This window comes from Macaca fascicularis, chromosome 8, assembly GCF_037993035.2.
Source record: "Macaca fascicularis isolate 582-1 chromosome 8, T2T-MFA8v1.1".
Taxonomy (NCBI): Eukaryota; Metazoa; Chordata; class Mammalia; order Primates; family Cercopithecidae; genus Macaca; species Macaca fascicularis.
Window position 1 is genome coordinate 62065271 of NC_088382.1, and position 19654 is coordinate 62084924.

Consider the following 19654-nt stretch of genomic DNA (forward strand, 5'->3'; position numbering starts at 1 on the left):
GCCACGCTTCCCACACTTACTTAAGCTCCTGAGAGTTGGCAGCCATGAGGGATTTTAGAGTCTTATCTGCTAAAGGACATCCAGAAACACTAGAGAGGGATGAGGAAAAAAACACAACACAACACTGACATATACAAATCTGAGTCAAATGGCGTCCTGAGTCGTGAACATACATTAAATTATTGGTGACTGGGGATTGGGAAAAAAAATAACTGGCTTTGAATCTGGCTTTTCTTTTCTCACCAGTCTGGGCCGGTGGCACTTCAACTGTTTCTCGTAGACTCAGAGTTTCTGTTTATCAAATGAATGACTTTAGCCCAATGAGACTCCCCAGCTCTAATGCTCAGGATGCAACGAGCATTAGAGTCCGTTCCTGCTGCACAACCAGGTGATGGTGCTTTTCCAAAGGGAAGACAAATCCCATCAATGGAGATAGTAGGTGGAAAGATTAAAGCAGCCCCTTTGCACTGTTTAATCTCTCGAATGCCTCAATTTGTTATTTGCCCAGGATTGAGGGTATTACTTTCCCTGGGGCAAATGGTCTATTTGAGTCACTCTGTTGTATTTATTCCTCATTCCACATGAGTCCTCAAGCCACACAGAACCGAAGCCTGACATGAACTCAACTTTTCACTTATAACCCGGACTACAGGATCAGAAAACCATTTTGACCAAGAATCATGATTTTTATATCACATAATTTTATTTCTGACAAACCAAATAAACCAAAAACCCAACCAACTCACTCTCCATTTCCTGCTTCAGATAATACACAGCTAGAAAGGGTGAGAATAAGTATTTAAAATAGAACAAGACCATGAAAATCTGACTGCACATGAGGTCATCGGGTACCTGCGATGAGATGCATAGTTTCCTGTCACGTGGCCACTTCCATCACATCCTGGTGTTGGACAGCTGAGTCAATAGAAGATACATCATTAGAGACAAGCGAATTTCACAGGTTAATTTCCTCTGCCCAGTAGATTATGGAGGAGGTAGCTTCTCTGTGCCAGATAAGTTAACACAGTATAGGACATGCAGAAGCTAGTGTATCAAGGATTTATATTATATAAGAACCAGCAGACTACCTAAAAGAAAACTAAAAATCATAGCATGATGAGTTACTTCCTTAGGTATCTGTTTCAACATCACATTCAATTATTTGATTCCACTGATGTGGGAAAGTGATGTCCTAGTGATGTTGTGAGTTAGCAATCAAAGATGTTTCAATTCATTTGAAAAATATATATGTTGCTGGGCGTGGTGGCTCACGCCTATAATCTCAGCACTTTGGGAGGCGGAGGCAGGTGGATCACCTGAGGTCGGGAGTTCGAGACCAGCCTGACCAGCATGAAGAAACCCTGTCTCTTCTGAAAATACAAAATTAGTCAGGTGCAGTGGCGCATGCCTGTAATCCCAGCTACTAGGAGGCTGAGGCAGGAGAATCGCTTGAACTCAGGAGGTGGACACTGTGGTGAGCCGAGATCGCACCACTGCACTCCAGCCTAGGCAACAAGAGTGAAACTCTGTCTAAAAAAAAAAAAAAAAAAAAAAAAAAAAGAAAAAGAAAAATACATATGTTACAAAAAATAAATATTAGAAACCCACGCTTTACTATGATACCAGCACCAATTGTATGACATATTCCAGAAAGAAATTTTTGTGAGTTTTTAAGAGCAAGGCAGCCTAGTAACTTTATAAACATTTTAGAAAACACTGAAAACCTTTGACTAAAATGTAAACTGATATTTTAGGTGGGAAAGTTGCTGACAGTATGAAACAGGCAAGAAGATCAGTCTGTAAAGCATTCAAGCAATTTCAACCAAAGCTTGAAGCCAGCAAAGACAATTGCTAATTCACCATTAGCCTAAGAATAGGCTCTCAGGCCATCTGCCAAGAATCTCACTCCATTAAGATCTGTGCCCCTGCATTTCATTTTATCTCAGAACCTGGTCATGTCCTGTCCACCTTATGTGTGTTGTAAAAATAATGTAATCAGCTACTCAGGAAACTGAGAAGCAGGAGGATTGCTTGAGCCCAGGAGTTCGAGGTTTCAGTGAGCTATAACTGTGCCACTGTGCTCCGGCCTGGGTGACAGAGTGAGACCCCGTCTCTAAAATAATAATAATCATGAAAGAAGGTAGTTAGGAAGCAGTTTTCTTCCACAATTAATAGATTCCTTGGTTTCTCAGTCATTTAGTTTCCTCTGATGGTGTTCGAAAGTCACTCATTTGTAGGTGTCACTCATAAGCAGGTGAACCCCAGCCTACTCAGTGTTATTTGCGGTGGTGTCAATAATCAGAAGGGAACATCAACTATGCCAGTCATGCATCTGCTCTTTTTTTTTGACATCCTGCCTAAAGCAAGGCCTTATCCAGATATACAGAATACAGGTTTTAGCTTTTTGAAGGGACATTTTGGGATAGACTAACACTATTCCTATATTTTCTGAGTTCTCACTTTCTAAGTATTTTTATTCCTGTGATCCACTTTCCAATCATTTTCAGGTATCTAAAGAAACTATAAGAGTTACAGCATTCCCGTCTTTCAAAGGAATGGTTGATTTTCAGGGTCTGATCCAAGCTAAGTCATTCTGTCTCCTTTCCCCGTCCCTTTTCCTGGATATCAGAAAAATACTGTAAAAGCTATAAATATATGTTAAAAAGTAAAGACAAAAACCAGTTATTAACATTTTGACTGAGTTATCTTGCAAGTGCCATTCACTCACTAAATGTAAAAAAATCTTTTCTGAACATTATACAACTGGAATATTCAGAGAGGTGTTTCAATTGCCTGGGAATTCCCACTTTAGAAATATATCGCCACCTAGTGTTAAAAACAGCATTGCATTTTGTATACATGTATAATTTTTTTTTTTTTTTTTGAGATGGAGTCTCGCTTTGTCACCCAAGCTGGAGTACAGGGGCTCAATCTTGGCTCGCTGCAACCTTTGCCTCCTGGGCTCAAGAGATTCTCCTGCCTCAGCCTCCTGAGTAGCTGGGATTACAGGCATGTACCGCCACGTCCGACTTATTTTTGTGTTTTTAGTAGAAATGGGGTTTCACCATGCTGGCCAGGTTGGTCTCGAACTCCTGACCTCAGGAGATCCACCCGCTTCAGCATCCCAAAGTGCTGGAATTACAGGCGTGAGCCTCCACGCCTGGCCTATTTTATATTTTTAAGTTACTCCCATTAATATTGCCAGGAGAAGCCAAGAAGTGCCAGCGGTTTTTAAACATCAGCTATAAATTACCTATAAAATATAATAATAAAATATGCATTTAATTAGTTGATAATTTATTTTTAAGTTTGGCGGTATTAAAAGTTCAAGAAATGATGAAAGAACTGGAGACAACGTTATACAGGGAAAAGTTGCAGTTTAGAATTTTGATAGCTAGACTAAATTCCAAATCTAGAGTGAAATATCTTACATAATGACATGTGCCAATATTAGCTGGGTGATGTATTTTGGGAAAGTTTTCAGATGAAAACTTCCAATATAAAAATTGGAAGAAAGAAACTAGCTAGTTTTCTCAATAAGTGGCACTGAAACCGTAAGGAAATTCTAAGATAATTAGTGACATCCAAAAAGTCCTAATCTAAACAAAGTTTTTGGTGAGTAATCAAGGTACTGTTAGAAACACAAAGCATAATATAATAAGGACAGGGTGACATGGAATGTGGTATGACTTTTACAAAACAAATATACCAATGCAGATACATGCAAATAAGTGATAGCCATTAAAGCACTCACCCTGTCTAAAATGCATGAATTAGGCTGGGCACAGTGGCTCATGCCTGGAATTCAGCATTTTGGGAGGCCACGGTGAGTGGATCACCTGAGGTCAGGAGTTCGAGACCAGCCTGGCCAACATGGCGAAACCCTGTCTCTACTAAAAATACAAAAATTAGCTGGGTGTGGTGGTGGGCCCCTGTAATCCCAGCTACCCGGGAGGCTGAGGCAGGAGATTGAACCTGGGAGGTGGAGCTTGCAGTGAGCCGAGAACATACCACTGAACTCCAGCCTGGGCAACAGAGCAAGATTCTGGCTCAAAATAAATAAAATAAAATAAAATAAAATGGATGAACTATGAGGCCTCTGAGAGAGTAATTTCTTAAGAATTTTTGGAATGATTATATTCAAAAAATCATTCAAAATCTTTTTGAAATCCTCTTTTATATTTACCTTCACACCATGGAGAAGTGCCCTTTGCAAAATAATCATGCTTCATTTTTCTAACCCAAAATGTTATTGCAGGTTAATTTTCAATCTTTTACACTACATTTAGTTTGGGATGACTTTTATCAATTTCCAACAATCTACCTTTGAAGGATAAAAATTTGCCATTTTTGAAGATATTAAAAATAACACATGGAAAAAAATACACACAAAGATGAAAAGTTTCTAACAGCAGGTCCACGTGGGAAAAGGTGTCTGGCTGGCCTACGTGGCTTCTAAGAAGTTTCTAAAAAGTTAGAAGTGGCTTCTAAGGTCTCAAGTCACTGAACCTGAAACCGTGTTCAATCCGATTTAAGTTCCAGCATGTTTGGAACCATCCGTTACCATCAACTACCAAGCCCCAGGCAGACATCAAGTTTATAAGGGAGCATGCTATTTCAGCCAGTAATGTTTGCCTACAAAATCCTTCGAGAATGCAGAGTCTAAGCTTATTTTAAAGTCATTCACATGTCAACAGGGCAATCCGATGACAGACTTGGAATAATTTTTACTGAACACCTACTATGTGCAAGGCCCTGTTGTTGGCACCTGCATTTGAAATGTATTGCCTGCTCCCAAGTCACTGTCCATGTAGGTGGGTAAATAAGAGGTTGCACAGTGCATATGATGCACCAATGGTGTGAACAAGGTAGAGAAGAGGAAATAAGGGGAAATAAGAGGTTGCACAATAAATATTAGGAACCAATGATGCGGACAAGGTAGAGAGCAAAGACAGAGGAGAGAAGACCCCCAGCACCCACTTCGTGCCCTCTGAGGCTTTGTTCTTGGTGAGGGAGGCAGAAAATAGAGTGGAGGGAAGTCAAGAAAAGATCTGGGAATGGGAGCATCAGGTCTGGGGGTGGGGAAGCACAGTAGCCTGAAGGCCTCTCAAATAAGTGATGTTTGAGAGAAGAGCTGTGCTGAGGGAGGAGAGGATGTGGGCCCTGCAGAGGCCTTGGGGACAGCATTCTGGGCAGAGGGAACAGCAGGCCTAAGGCCCTGCCTAATTCCTGGAGTGCTTAGGGGAAGCAAGAAGCACAAAGCGGGAGGCTGGGGGAGGGGAGCACTCACTGCTCCTGTGGGGTGGTGGGTGGACATGTGGAGGTCACAGCACGGTGGCAGCCAAGGAGTCCTCAGCAAGAGTTAGTGCAGATGGCAGGAAGGAAGGGTTCCAGGATGGAGCTTAGAGGCACCCTACTCTTTAGATGGCTACACATGAGTCTAGAAGGGCTAGCAGTGAGATGAGGGAAGAGTCCAGAGGTGAGGCATCCTAGAGGCCAAGTGTAGACAATGGATTGTGGAGGAGGGAGATCAGTTCCGTGGCATCCTGCTGCCTGTCAAGTAGGAACAGGAGGCTCCAGGACCAAGATCCTGATAGGGGAAGGGGATGCTGAGGGAAGGAAGGTCCCTGGAGATCTGTCTGGGAAAGATTCAGGACGGAAACTGCATCGCACGGTAGCAACAGCTTTCTGGATATGTTCAGCTGGAAAAGGAGGGGGACATAGAGAGTCCAGGTGGAAGCTGCGTCAGGAGAGGTTTTTACAGTTTTTTTTCTTTGAAAAGTTTAAACATATTTTTGATGAGGGATATAGAAGAGAGGGTACAGGCCTGTCCTACGTGGACGCATTACTCCTTGCTGCAAACTCTCATTAACTGACAGCTTTAAATAGATTTATATATGAGTAGATTTGATTAATATTTCATCACACATGGGAAACAGTTTCCTGCATTTCATTCACTCATTCACCCACTAGTACATTACTCGTACTTACTGCCTTCGGGTACCCTGCCCTTTAAACTCTTCTGGGCCTCAGAACCCCTTTGAAAATGCGATGAAAACCAGTAACTCCCTTGCTCAAATAACAATTTACATCAAGTGTCAAAAGGTTGGTAGAGTCCCCAAAGTCAACCCTTAGATCTGCGGGTCAATGGTTATCAGGTTAAGAAGCATTCTAATTGTGTTACCTTATTTTGTTTTTTAATCAACAGGTTTTTAATTCTGTTAGCATATGACCACGTACACCCTCTTAGCTCAGGTGAGGTGCATGTCTAATGTTTAATTGCTGACTGGTAGAAATCACCCTAACGTCAACTGTATAAGCCAGGATATTGTAACTCTAAGTCATGAACTTGAATCTTCGTTCCAGAATCTTCGAGGGCATGGCACTGGGCACTACTTACGTGATTAGTTCCTTTTTGAGATCTCTCGCATGAAGCTTGGGTTTAGGGCTTGGTATAGAGGCCTCTCCAGGAAACTTTTTTTCCTCTAAATTTTCTAGAGAGCTCACTGGGTCTTTCTGGAAAAGAAACAAACAAACAAAAACAAACACAGAAGTCATTAGGGAACCCTGGAAAGACAACTAGATTTAAAATCACTGGGGTCAGGATTGAGTTTTTGGCTTTGGATTTGGACTTGGACTTGGACTTGGCCGAAATACCTTAGAGGATTTGTATAAGAAATAAATAAGATAGGCCAGGCAACATGGCTGATGCCTGTAATCCTCGGTCTTTGGGAGGCCGAGGCAGGGGGATTACAAGGTCAAGAGATCGAGACCATCCTGGCTAACATGGTGAAACTCCATCTCTACTAAAAATACAAAAATTTGCTGGACATGGTGGTGCGTGCCTGTAGTCCCAGCTACTCAGGAGGCTGAGGCAGGAGAATCACTTGAACCCGGGAGGCAGGGGTTACAGTGAGCCGAGATGGTGCCATTGCACTCCAGCCTGGCGACAGAGCAAGACTCCATCTCAAAAAAAAAAAAAAAAGAAAAGAAATAAATGAGATAATAATAATATGTCCTGGTTGCAACAGATCTTTATCCTAAGTGAAGAATGAAAAAGTGGAATTGATATGGAACACCTTTCAAAAGTTCTCATTTTGGCAAATGTGATTCCAGAGGTAGGTATTTCTTGAGCCATGTAATTAGTATTTTAGTATGTTTCAAGGTTTCTTGTATTAGAAATGCTCCCTAGAGAGCACAGGAATTGTTTATATATCCAGCAGTCATAACAGCAGTAAAGCCAAAGAAATATTGCAAAAATGAATCACACAAACTTTTAAACAGAAAAGGGGGAAGTTTTGGTTAACTGAATGCCCTTTTTAATGTACAAATAATTAAGATCTAAATTATTCGTTTAAATATGTAATAACTGAGGCTACAGTATTTAGGCATTTAATTTGATCTTTCTGGATAATTCCTTTTACTTTTGTATTACTTCCCGTTTTTCTGAAATTACTTATTTTGCTAAGTTGGTATCCTGTCACTTTCCTTCCTGGATGGAATGTCTTATTGGATGTTCCTAATTTTCATGCTCTTCTCTTAAGTTTAATACCGACCTTGATTTCATAAAGAAGACTCACTAATCCTTTCAAAGAGTTTATTTACCAAGTGATGTATTATTTCACAGATAACAAATGATGGTTTTTCTCGATCACATAATTAGCTTACTTTCATCATTAATCTTGTATTCAGTAAATATAATAATTTCTGGATTTAATATTAAAACCAGATGAACTAATATAAAAAAACTGTCTTCTAAATCTCAAAAGTACTGATATATTTAAGGTAAGTAAACTATTTTGAATTGTTCAAAATAAATATTTTTAAATTAAATGAATATAAAAATACTATAGCAAAATATAATTTTAGTAATTCTGAGTCTACATTCAAAAGCAATGAGAAAATAAACAAAATTCCTGGATTTTCCCAACCAAAGAAAAATTCTAAATACTGATCTTAGTCATCAAGGCAAATGTAATTTTTTTCATTAATTACTTGGATAACAATTCGATCAATTATTTTACATAAGAACACACTGTAGTAAATACATCGGTACACAGTCTCAAGTGACATTGTCTTCAGATTACATTAATGAAACCTGATTTAGGACAATTCATCAATATTATTGATGGTGTTAAGCGTTTCATTTGTTTTACTGGTAAATGTTTGAAAATAGAAGCCGATAAAAATACACAATTTAAAGATAAAGAGAAATGTGTGCTTGATCATAATTCCACACTAGGATGCAAAGAGAGGTGCTAGTTTAATGCTGCCTCCATGGGATCTACAGCAAAATAGATGATTAGCGCTTATCCTTTTAAAGTGTTATGCTGTAAATGGCTAAAATGAAAAAAATTCCAAATTTTAAGGCCTTAAACCTGATAATTCCACCATCCACTTTATTTAGTCCTATCTGGATTTGGCCTGAGTAGTATTTTCCACTATAATTTAAAAATGTCTTGGCTTTTTGAAAGTAGATACAAATGCTAAATCCAATATTGTCTCAACGTGGAACATCCTTCGTTTTTCTGTTTAGATGCTGATTTTTTTTTTTTTAATGAAAATGGCATAAAGTAAAAAGAGCCATTTTATTACTTATGGCAAAGTTATGAACAAAGTCTCTCCAAGAATACCTGTATATTTACAGATGATTACAAGTTTCTAGCTGTTGTTTTAGGCCTGAATCTATAATTATGGAAGGCAAGAGAATGGGGAATTTTGAAAGAAATAATCAATTATGAAAGTTTAAGTTATTATTTTACTAAATAATATAAACATAAAACTTGCAGGATATATGTTATTTATTTTGGTATAGTAATATGTGGTAATGTTTCAACAGGATAATTTTATTGCATATGACCTTTTAAATATTTTGTAACTTTAACACATAGACTCATATGCATACAATTGTTTTATGAAATAATTGTCTTTTCCCCTTTTCTTTGCTCAACATTCTACCCTTAGAAACCTGCAGAGAGTATATGTATTAAAATCTAGGTGGCTGTCACTAAAAGAATTAGTTTTGTTATGGAGGCATTTTATACTGAATGAATTCCTAAACGGCAGCCAGTGTAAATCAATAGCATTTGTAAAAATCTTTTTCCAAAATTTAAAGTATAATTTTGAAAATAATAATTTTATTTTGTGATTGTGTAAAAGAGGATGTGGTATATATGTGTGTGTTTAGAGAGTACATGCATGCAATGAAATTCCTTTAACGTACAGATGGAAGTTTATATTGATTTCAGTAAAGACCAGGACATAATGGTAACATGAATAACAGATAATAGCATCTGGCACTCTTAACATTTTAAGCCCTGAAATCTTTGGAGAACTGACAGTTGAATGAAAGTGACAGCCCTAGTTATTTCTCAACACTTTCCTTTCGAGATATTTTGAGTTTTTTCCAAATTCAGGAATTTTTTTTAGGGGGCATCTGGACAGGCTATTTCACTGAGAGAGACAGACAATATTTTCTGAAAATTACCACCAAAATTAAGCAACTGTTGTGCATATGAACTAGATAACAATGAATTAGAAATAATCACTCAATTTCTGGTTGTGTATGTGTCTTATGTGGTGGGGGAGAGGAAAGTGGCAAAGGGAAAGATGTGGGTGGGAGCAGGGACATACCACATTCCAGTCTCCAAATGTGAACAATAGATTGTCTGGAACACACGTAGCTATTCCAGGGAAGCTCACTGGAAAGTGACAAAATAGGACCAGTCCTGGAACTGGTTTTTGTAGTCACATCGTGTGTACTTGCCTGGGTCACACGAGTTCCAGTCCTGCACCCGCAGAAACACGTTAGACAACTGTTGCTGCCAACACACCTTGCCACCTGCCATTTCTTCATTCTTCTCTTTTGTCTGTACTATTAAATTTTTCTCAACATTCCCTAAGCAGTCTCCAGTTTTTGGTGATTTTTTTTTTCTTTTCCTTTTCCTCATTTACCTTTTTCTCTTTTTTTTCTTTGTTGTAGGGAATTCTAGGCCTATGACTTAATTTCATATGACCAGGAGCAACAACTTTAGCTCCCTAGGGTTCAAATTTCTCCTCTAAAAAATTTGATAATCATCCTGCTTTTCAGGATTATTGGGATAATGAGATATTGTATATAAAGGTTCCCTATCTTTATTTTATCGTACGTGGTATCCCTCTGATAGCTTCTCAATGAGCACATTTAATACAATCTAATTTTTCAGAATAATACCTACCAAACATTACATTTTTCATTTTCAAGATTCAGAACAGGATGTGAAAAGTACTGTTAGTAGGTTACCTTGGCACAGATGAGGGAACAGAGAACAAGGGTGAGAAACCATATCAGGAGTTAGAGTGATTCAGAAGTACTTTTATGTGTGTGTCTCCACCAGCCTTAGCGTCCCCAAGCAATGAATCACCCTGTTCAGATAGCTGGGACAATAAGCATTTAGCTTAGACAAATATTCTGTCAGCTCAAACCTAGGGCAAGCACTTTGAGTCCAAGAGCTCACTTAGCATCTCCAAAGTCCTCTCTGATACTCTTAGTGACACTGAATTCCCACATAGCTTCTAAATTCCAGATGTCACAATACTTAGGTTGAAAACTGTAGCAGTCCAAGCCTGTGTTGTCAGACCTGGAGTAAGTAAGCCATTCTGTAAAGAGCATAAATCCACTCTAAAGAATCCCATTTTGTGTGTGTGAATTTGCTGGGAAATGAAATACTGTCCCAGATATATATGCATGAGATAAAAACATACTCAAGTTGAATCTATAAAGCTACAAAGATAAATCCAGATGATTTTTTGAAATTAAGCAAAAGCAGGATTAAAAAGTAACGTAAAATATTTCTTACGAAATCTCATTTTCTGGCATTCTAGGTGATAAGAACTGTGGCTAAGGAGGTGATAGGAACGGGTCTCTGAGAACATGAAGAGTGCAATGTTGACATCGTTGCTGAGGGCACAAAAGTATAATCATTGTCAAACAATGCAAGACACCCTAGATGAAGATGAGAACCTACTTGAGGCAAATGTGTTTTGTTACTACCCAGGATTGGATGCTTATGCCTGACACTTTCTGGTGAATGCATTCGCCATAATCACAAGGATGAGTGCAGAAAGCCCAAATGCCACTCTGCACATGGCACTGAGATACTCCCAGAAATGAGAACATGTGGGATTTTGAACCTGCATGAAGCAGTTATACTTAATTCATGAGACACTGTCCTTCCTGTAACATAAGGACTTCTACTGGACCCACATCCACACATCCTGGGCCAAGGGTCAGGTTTCCCTTTAGGGCTGTAGACGCAATGTGCCATGATCTGAGCAGCAGTGGCCTGGCTGGAGATTAAGCAGTCGTGTGAGTTGAAGGACATTCCCTTACCCAAAGCTAACTCTGCGTCAACAATTTTGATCTCATCACAATTGTGCCTCTTAACCTTCCCACTTCCTAGCTTACTGCTTACTTCCATTTCAGTCAAGATGTGCAGGATACTCGAGGGATGTGAACACTGACAGACTTTTAGATGATACACATAGTCAGAATTAGGTGTAACCTCTGTTCTTTGGCACAAGTCTGAGGTGGCAGTGGGCACAGTGGTCGGGGGAAAGATGCACTCTTGCCAGTTTGTGGTTGTCATTTAAGGCAAATGAGCTTCTTATACTTTGCATGTGTCAGTTTCATGTTCGTTATAGTCAAACATGTATTATTTTAATAAATGATTCTTCTAAAATAGTACTATGATAGATTAATTAAGGCCATTCTTAGATGCTTTGGGTGAATCTTGAAAAGCCAAGCAGAATAAAATGACTAAGGCCAGTATGAGAGAATCGAATCAAAAGCTGCAGTGTGTGAATCCCCTCATCCTTTCATGTGATGGCTTGAGTGGTGGAGACACACAGGCTGCCTCAGATGCTGAGGGCGTCTTCCAGGGGTCCACACCCAGCCACCTGATGCAGTTAGCCATTCCTCCCTCTCCACATTGTGTGCCTGTGCATGTTACTCTGTTTATCAGTATATTTGGTTACAGGTCAGTCTTCTGAGCACACACATGACTGTGGCACACAGGCATGGTAGAAGCGTGTCCTATTCATTGCTGTATATCCAGGTCCCATGTCACTGACTGGACTTGGAGATGTTGGCAAAACTGTGCTGAATGAAAGAAGGAAGAAAGACAGAATGGAAGGAAAGAAGGGAGGGAGGGAGGGAGGAAGGGGAGCGGGGAGAGGAGAGGGGGAAGGGAAGGAAGGGGAAGGGGAAGGGGAAGAGGAGGGGAGGGGAGGGGAGTGGAGGGCAGGGGAGGGGAGGGGAGGGGAAGGAAGGGAAGGGAAGGGAAGGGAAGGGAAGGGAAGGGAAAGGAAGGGAAGGGAAGGGAGGGGAAAGGAAGGGAAGGGAAGGGAAGGGAAGGGAAGGGAAGGGAAGGGAAGGGAAGGGCAAGGGGAAGGAAAAACAGCCCAATCCTGTGATCAAAACTGTGTATGTTGACTTATACTCTGAGATGTTAAGCATGTGCAAAAATCAAATTAGATCTCACCACCCAAGGTCTCTAAACTTCAAAAAGCTGTAAAGGGTGTTGCACACTTCTGCAGAGAATGGCTATTTCAGTTCTTTACACATATCAACTGGCAAGCCCATCAACAACTTCCCTGACAAACAGCTAAATAGGATTACTTACTGTAATAATTAAGGTCACATCTGCAATTACATAGAGTCTAAACAATTGAGAGTTCTGACTATCGGTTCTTTTGAATGACACTGAGTAATCCATGGCTAATCAGGTCTAGTCAGGTGGCTCAAGCCATAAGGCAAAGGTTAGATGGATTCCTGCACCGTCGCACCATCTGGCTTTCGGGGCCAAAACCACCTCCAAGATAATCAAATACACAAATAGATCTCCTTGACTTTAAGATTAATTTGATTTAGACATCCAACATTTTGATCCAAAACAATGAATCTATACATAGGTATGCTAACACAGTTCCTTCACAAAACCATGGAAAGAAATCTGACATGACTCAAAGATTCTTACTTGACCCTGATTTGATTTCATCTTCAACCCTCTGGTTCAGAGAGAATTAGTAAGCTGGCATTTCAATGTTGAGCAATACATTGCCCCTTACAGCTGTTATATGAAGGGATAGATAATATAATCTCTTGGGCAGGGCACAAAATTTCAGCCTTAATAGGAATAAAATTCACTATAGTGACATTATTTTAGGCAAGTGATAATGAAAGTTGGATTTGTTAATGAATTTCCTCTGGCATTAAAAATCATCACTTTATCAAAATCTAAAGCAAGGTACAAAATTACATATCATCTAAACAGGAATGTGAAACATAATTTAGGAGGGAAGAGCTAGTGATACCCTGCAATCATGCTGTCTTCAACTTACTGATTGACATATGGAAACAGTACCTCTTTCTCCTCCTCTGTCTTCCCGTGAGTTTTGCTATAGTTGATAGGAGTGTCCCAGCCCTCTTGGTCACAAAGAGCCTGATAGAATGCCGCATTGACCAGAATGCTGCTTGTTTTGAATGGGGAAGAGGAAGGAGTTGGAATAGAAGTGTTAGAGGAAGTTAGGGGTGCAGCCTTGTCCAGGATTCGATTTTTTTTCATGCTTAAGTCCAATGTGCCATTTTCATCCACTTCTATTTCGGCTCCCTGGTATACAATAGGAAACAGAAAACCATTTAAGCAGTTTGCAGTTACAGCCTAGCCATGTGGGGCTTTTAAGGGATCATTTTAAATGTAAGCTTTTATGTAAGTATATCTGCTTTTAAATCTAGCTTTCTGATTTGCATTGGGTAATGTTCAATTCTTAGGCAGACTTTAAGAACAGCCCCATTAGTGAGCTTTGTGTTTCTGGGTTTAAACAAAGTAAGCTTAATGTAAATAAGATGCTCCAAATACTAAATGTATTGGCTAAAATGGTTTTATGAAAAAAAAAATATATATATATATATACACACACACACACATATACACACACATTTACAAGTTTAGCTTTACATCTTCTTTTCTAGTTTACAGAATTATCACTCCCAATTCATCATTTAAAGCATTCACATTTGTGTTTATCAAAAGGCATGTATAACTTTCCAACCCTTCAAATCATAATATTAATCTCACATGAGAAATATGCAAAAATAACCCGCTGGAAGATAATTTTTATTGGAATATTAAACTAATATAAAAGCAACATTTTACCCTAGGCTATTTGAGCCGTAAACGCTTTGCTCAACTGTAGGGGGCAGGGACACGGAGGCAGACAGTGCAAACCACACTTCACCCGGTGGTGATAGAGGGCGTGCTTTGGGTAGCAGCTGACAGCCTGACTGAGGTTGAAGCCCTAGAGTGAAAACTTCAGAATACTACAAAAGGGCTTATTTTCTCCACATTTAGTGTGAGACTTAAAACTAAATTCACTGCACAATATTTCTTCTTGAGATACCTTCTACCTTTTGCCATGTGTTATTTCTTGGTTTTGTTTTTCTGTGTCAGGAGGAACAGTACCCCATTCTGTATTTGGTTCAAGCTCCAGCAAACTGCTCACGTGCCTCGTATGTTCTGCAAGATTCGCACACTGGGACGGCTCATGTGGTGTCATGAATTGTGAACATTACTATGCAGTCATTCTCCGAAGGTAGGAGGAAGGTGCCTGTCATTTTTCTAAATGGGTCAAATAACACCTTTCTGGTATTTTCTCCATCTTCCATCAATTTAAAATTAACTTCCTGATAATTTGGCTACTCTCTTTTTTTCTTTTGGCTGGCCACTCTTCTTTGAATATTTAGCAAGCTCCTTAACTCTTGTGGTAACCAGATACTTCCCAGGGGATTTGTTTTAACTCTTCCCTTTAAACAACCCTCACTCCCAGCCCCTAAACAGGCGCCACTGGTCTGCGTCAGCTGGTCTTGCTGCTTGTGCCTGACTTAGAAAATAAAAGCCCTTCTTTTATTTGCTTGTTTTACCTGCAAAGTTCGTATTTTCAATCTCTCAGCCTACGAGATAGATATGCTTTACTACATTTGTGGGAGGTAAATACACTTCTAATATGCTGTACTAAGATGCTTTGGCCGTATCTTTCTGTCCCTTTTTAGTAAATAGTTTAATCTCTCGTGATAGTTTTAAGCCCCGAATTTGGCAGTACAGCTTATCCGGGATAATAACTTAGTAACCACAACATCTTATGCCATCTGTATAATATCAAATACATTTTTATACCAGCATTAATAAACCTTAGTTACAAAAATCCAAGATATTAACCATATCAGTGCCACGTGTGCTCTCTCTCCACAATCTCACAATGTATTCTGCCAGGAGCGCATCAAAACAATTTTTGGCTTCGTAGCTGACATGTAAATAGCAATGAAACAGAGCTATAGTAATCAAGTTTAATGGCCAACGTAAAGTAAAATGCTAAATATTGTAGTTGCTGACATTTTTCATAAAAAAATAAAAAAAAAAACTTGGGTTAAGACTGCACAACCAACATTCACATAAAATTCCAGACCTCTGTGACAGATGGCTTAGGAAAAAGAAGCCATGTGACTGGGCTGCAGAGTTTTATAGTGCAAAACCCATAAATAGTGCAGATTCGATTTCTCTGAAAAATATCAACTCTTCCAAGACAAGATTAATATATATTTTAGTTTTTACAGACAAAAATTCTAAATAGTCCATTAAGACAATGATAGATTCTAGGAGTTGTTACGATTACACATTTCGAGTCAATCGCTCCTAATGTTTAAAAGAGGCGCTTTCCTACATCCTGCGCCCAGCCTGCTGCTCTGAGCACCTGACTTCACTGGGAGAGAGCGGGCGGCTCGCTGGGGAGCAGGGTACAGATGGGCTTTAAGTGAGCGCACAGATGCCTTCAACAATTACACGCAGTACCAGAGAAGGGTCCCTTTCTGCCCATAGATGGGCGATCACACGTTTACAGCATGGGCTTTTATTCAGAGCAGTATCAATGGGCATCACTTCTCTCTGTGCTTGAAACTCCAAATGGCAGCACAAAAGGGAGGGAGGGGCTGGGGGAGCTGTGGCAGATATGCATCCCCCACCCCCTCAAACTTCTAATATTCTGATTTCTTCAAGTGTTATTCTGGATCCTTATTTTAAGTATTTAAATTTAAAGTTCTCTTGGGGGTAGGTATAGGATTACTGCTATTCATGCTCTTTCCGACTGAGAGGGGATATCCCAGGCCATCGATTCCAGCCACTTTTGAGCTACTGATGATACTACCTATGTTTTATTTATTCATTAAGTTATTGAGAAAGCACTTCACATTTTTAAGACACTATATTCTAGGGAAAATAAAATTGGAAAATAGGTTGTTTCTGCCTTCAAGAAACTTATTTTTTATGCATATAGATTTTTAGTGAAGGTAATTTTATAATTTAATGTAAATTATAATTAAACTGAAGGTTGAACTAATTACTCATTGTAATCCTTACCTTTACTACAAAATAAGAAGTGACCTAGATGGCCACTAACAGAGAAATACTTAATGAAAATATGCTACCCCTATTTAATGGCATATTATGTGGTCAGGAAAGTGATAATTATGAACACTGTTTCTACATGGAAAATACTTGTATCACTGACAGCAGAGAACAATGTGGCATTCCTACTATATTTGCAACTAGGGAAAAAAGAGAGAAATGTGTTTTCTGAAAAAGAACCAAAAGGAAAATACAAAAACGATTGTAGGTCTTTGCATATAGAAGGTAGGCTTGTGGCTATTTTCTTCTACTATTTTTCAGGCAAATGATAACATTATATTGTTTTAGCAATTTTAAGTGATCACACATTCAAAGTTTGCGACAAAGTAAAGATAAAATTGGAATTTTAACTTAAATGTTATCTTGTGAAAATTATTAATTTTCCAAACATTGATAAAACAAGAAAGCACTATTTTCCTGACTTGGCAAGCTGTCTGCTGAATACAGGATGGGTCACCTGCCATCTTTTCCCTGTTGACTTGGCTGAGAGGAAGTGCAAAACTAAGTGTCCTTCTGATTAGGTTTCTGCCATAATTAGCCCCTGGCTTTCATCTAGCAGCTGATGTTTTTTATTCTTGCTTCAAGGTTTTTTGTTTTGGGGGTATCTTTTCCATACTGAAAGCTATGTTAAATATGTTTCCAAAGTAAGCAGGGCATTAACAGTAAACAGATGAAATGAAAATATCTTATTCTTACTAAATGGTAATTATTAAAGCTGTTTAGATTATAAATTTGCAAAATACACTCAATATAAACAGAGGAGAAATGATCGGAGAAGAAATAACTAATATAAGGTATAAAATTTAAATGAAATTTAAAACAGCTTCCCCAAGATCTTTGGGACTTGGAATCACAGTTCACGCTGGTTGGCCAGGAGCTTAGCTGCTCTAAGATCTTAAGAAGAGAAGTTAGACAGGCATTAGTTAAAATTTCTGTTCCAATAATTATGGTTGTGCCACTCAGAGAAAGTACTTTAGTATCTCTGTACTACTGTTTTTTCATCTGCAAAATGGGATAATAATATCTGCTTTACAGAAATTCTAGGGGATTAAAAGGGATTAATGTGAGCCACATGCTTACTTATAGTACCTGGCACATAATACGTCTTGCATAAATGACAGCTGATAATCATAATAATTTGACCGAGTTTGTTTTTTCAACTTTTACTTTAGATTCAGGGATTTGGACGAGGTTTCTGAATACCAAAAGAGACATGTCCTTAGGCTACTATACACAGGGCTAAAAAGCCAATTATTAAATATCTGGTTTCCTTGCACCTGTATCAACCAGTGCCTTGTGATCCCTGACCCAAGACCCTCATAACATTTCACTCAGAATGTGTGGCAAATCTGCCCCGCTCTTAAAGTTACCAGAAAAGGCGGCATCAGGGTTCTCACCGCCCAGAGGGTCGCCAGACTTCCTGATACCAGGCGGCAAGAATGGCGATGCCACATCATGTTATTTCTAGGCCTTGTTCAAGCACAAAACAGACTTTGAACTTTAAACATTTCAAGCAAGTGTCAATTTTTTGTTTTCTTTTAAGGCACACTCTGCATATGCCATTTTGTCTAAACAGGTGGGGAAAACACCAAAACAAACAACAGAATGCCTGGCAAGCAGCAGTGATGAGGATAAAGATAGACTGTAAGGCCTGTTCCTACCTCTGGTGATCAGGGTGGGAGGAAGGAAGAAAACGGGGGTGCATCTGCCTGAGGCCTGTACCAGAGGAAGATGCTCAGGAGGCCCAGTAGACCCAGGACTCTCTCCCACCTGTGGCCCTGTGGCAAGACCAAAGGGGAGCTCTTTGGAGCTGTGGCCCCTTTGTGTCTTCCAAATCATATTAATTCCAAATTAAAATGAAGGACACTATATGCATCTTACAACCAAGTTCTAGAATCAGTCTGGGTACAGTGGTTCATGCCTGTAATCCTAGAATTTTGGGAGACTGAGGCAGGAGAATCTCACTTGAGCCCAGAAGTTGAAAGTTGCAATGAGCTGTGATCACACCACTGCACTCCAGCTTAGGTGACAGAGCAGATCTTCTCTCAAAACAAAAAAAAAGAAAGAAAAAAAGTTTTAGAATAAAAATAAAGTTGATATTGTGGCCCACGCCTGTAATCCCAGCACTTTGGGAGGCCGAGACAGGCAGATCACCTGAGGTCAGGAGTTCAAGACCAGCCTGGCCAACATGGTGAAACCCTGTCTGTACTAAAAACATAAAAATCAGCCAGGTGTGGTGGCGCAAGCCGGTAGTCCCAGCTACTTGGGAGGCTGAGGCAGGAGAATTGCTTGAACCCGGGAAGCAGAGGTTGCAGTGAGTTAAGATTACACCAATGCACTCCAGCCTGGGCGACAGAGTGAGACTCTGTCTCAAAAAAATAATAATAAAAGAAAATTTTAAAAAATTAAGTAAATAAAGCTAATACTTCAGACAAATTTACCTTTAACCATTATGTCATCCACTAAGCATTGATAGTGTTAATTGTTTTCTCCTGATTTAATTCCTCAAAGAGATACATATTGGTGGTACAAATATGTTATATCTATGCTGGATTGTATTTTAACAAATAAATAATTCCTTTGAAAATCTTCTGCCTTCGGGACATAATGGGCTCTGGTTTGGGCAGTGATTGGCAATGTCACAGCACTGGTGCCTTCAGACTGGAGCGTGATGGGAGCCTACACTTGAGGGATGCTGGTTGAGTGAATGGATGACCATGTGAACAGCAGCATAAGCCCTCTGTGTTGGGAAGGGGTGGATCAGTGACATGTTCCAGTTTTGGGAGCCAAGAGACTTTGCAAGGAGGAGAACATTTTGGAATGTTCTCCTCCTTCATTATATTTTTAAAGTGTGTAGGAAATCAAAGTTTTTTTGCCCCTCTGAAAACAACCTATGATCTTCTATAAGAGTAGCGATTTTACAAAGCACCAATTCAGATTGCCCATTAAGCTTGGAGTCCGTTGTAAGATTGCGTACAGCCAGTTAATCTGTATTAGCCCCAACATGTGGGCATGAAGGCAATTTCAAAGTTAGTGTTCTTTGGCTTGATGTCAAAATGGTTGTGCCCATGGGTGACGGTAAGATCTGTAATTCATGCTCCTATGGGATGCTTTATGCAAATAAGAGATTCTCATTGTGTAAAAGAAAGAACTGGATG

General features: G+C 39.4%; 1 protein-coding gene across 9 annotated transcripts in view; it reads right to left on the bottom strand.

Annotated features, from left to right (window-relative positions):
- The window catches only part of ST18 (ST18 C2H2C-type zinc finger transcription factor), a 146204-nt gene that overhangs the window by 25832 nt on the left and 100718 nt on the right, over positions 1–19654 (bottom strand). For 8 of the 9 annotated variants that reach the window (XM_045398240.3, XM_005563304.5, XM_073998807.1 and 5 more), the window contains 4 exons: positions 13404–13649; positions 6401–6516; positions 853–915; positions 21–89 (listed from right to left, as the gene is read on the bottom strand). In XM_045398240.3, the coding sequence (XP_045254175.2) occupies positions 21–89; positions 853–915; positions 6401–6516; positions 13404–13649 (494 nt within the window). The remainder of the gene's footprint in view (positions 1–20; positions 90–852; positions 916–6400; positions 6517–13403; positions 13650–19654) is intronic. The other variant, XM_073998811.1, reaches the window with a different exon arrangement.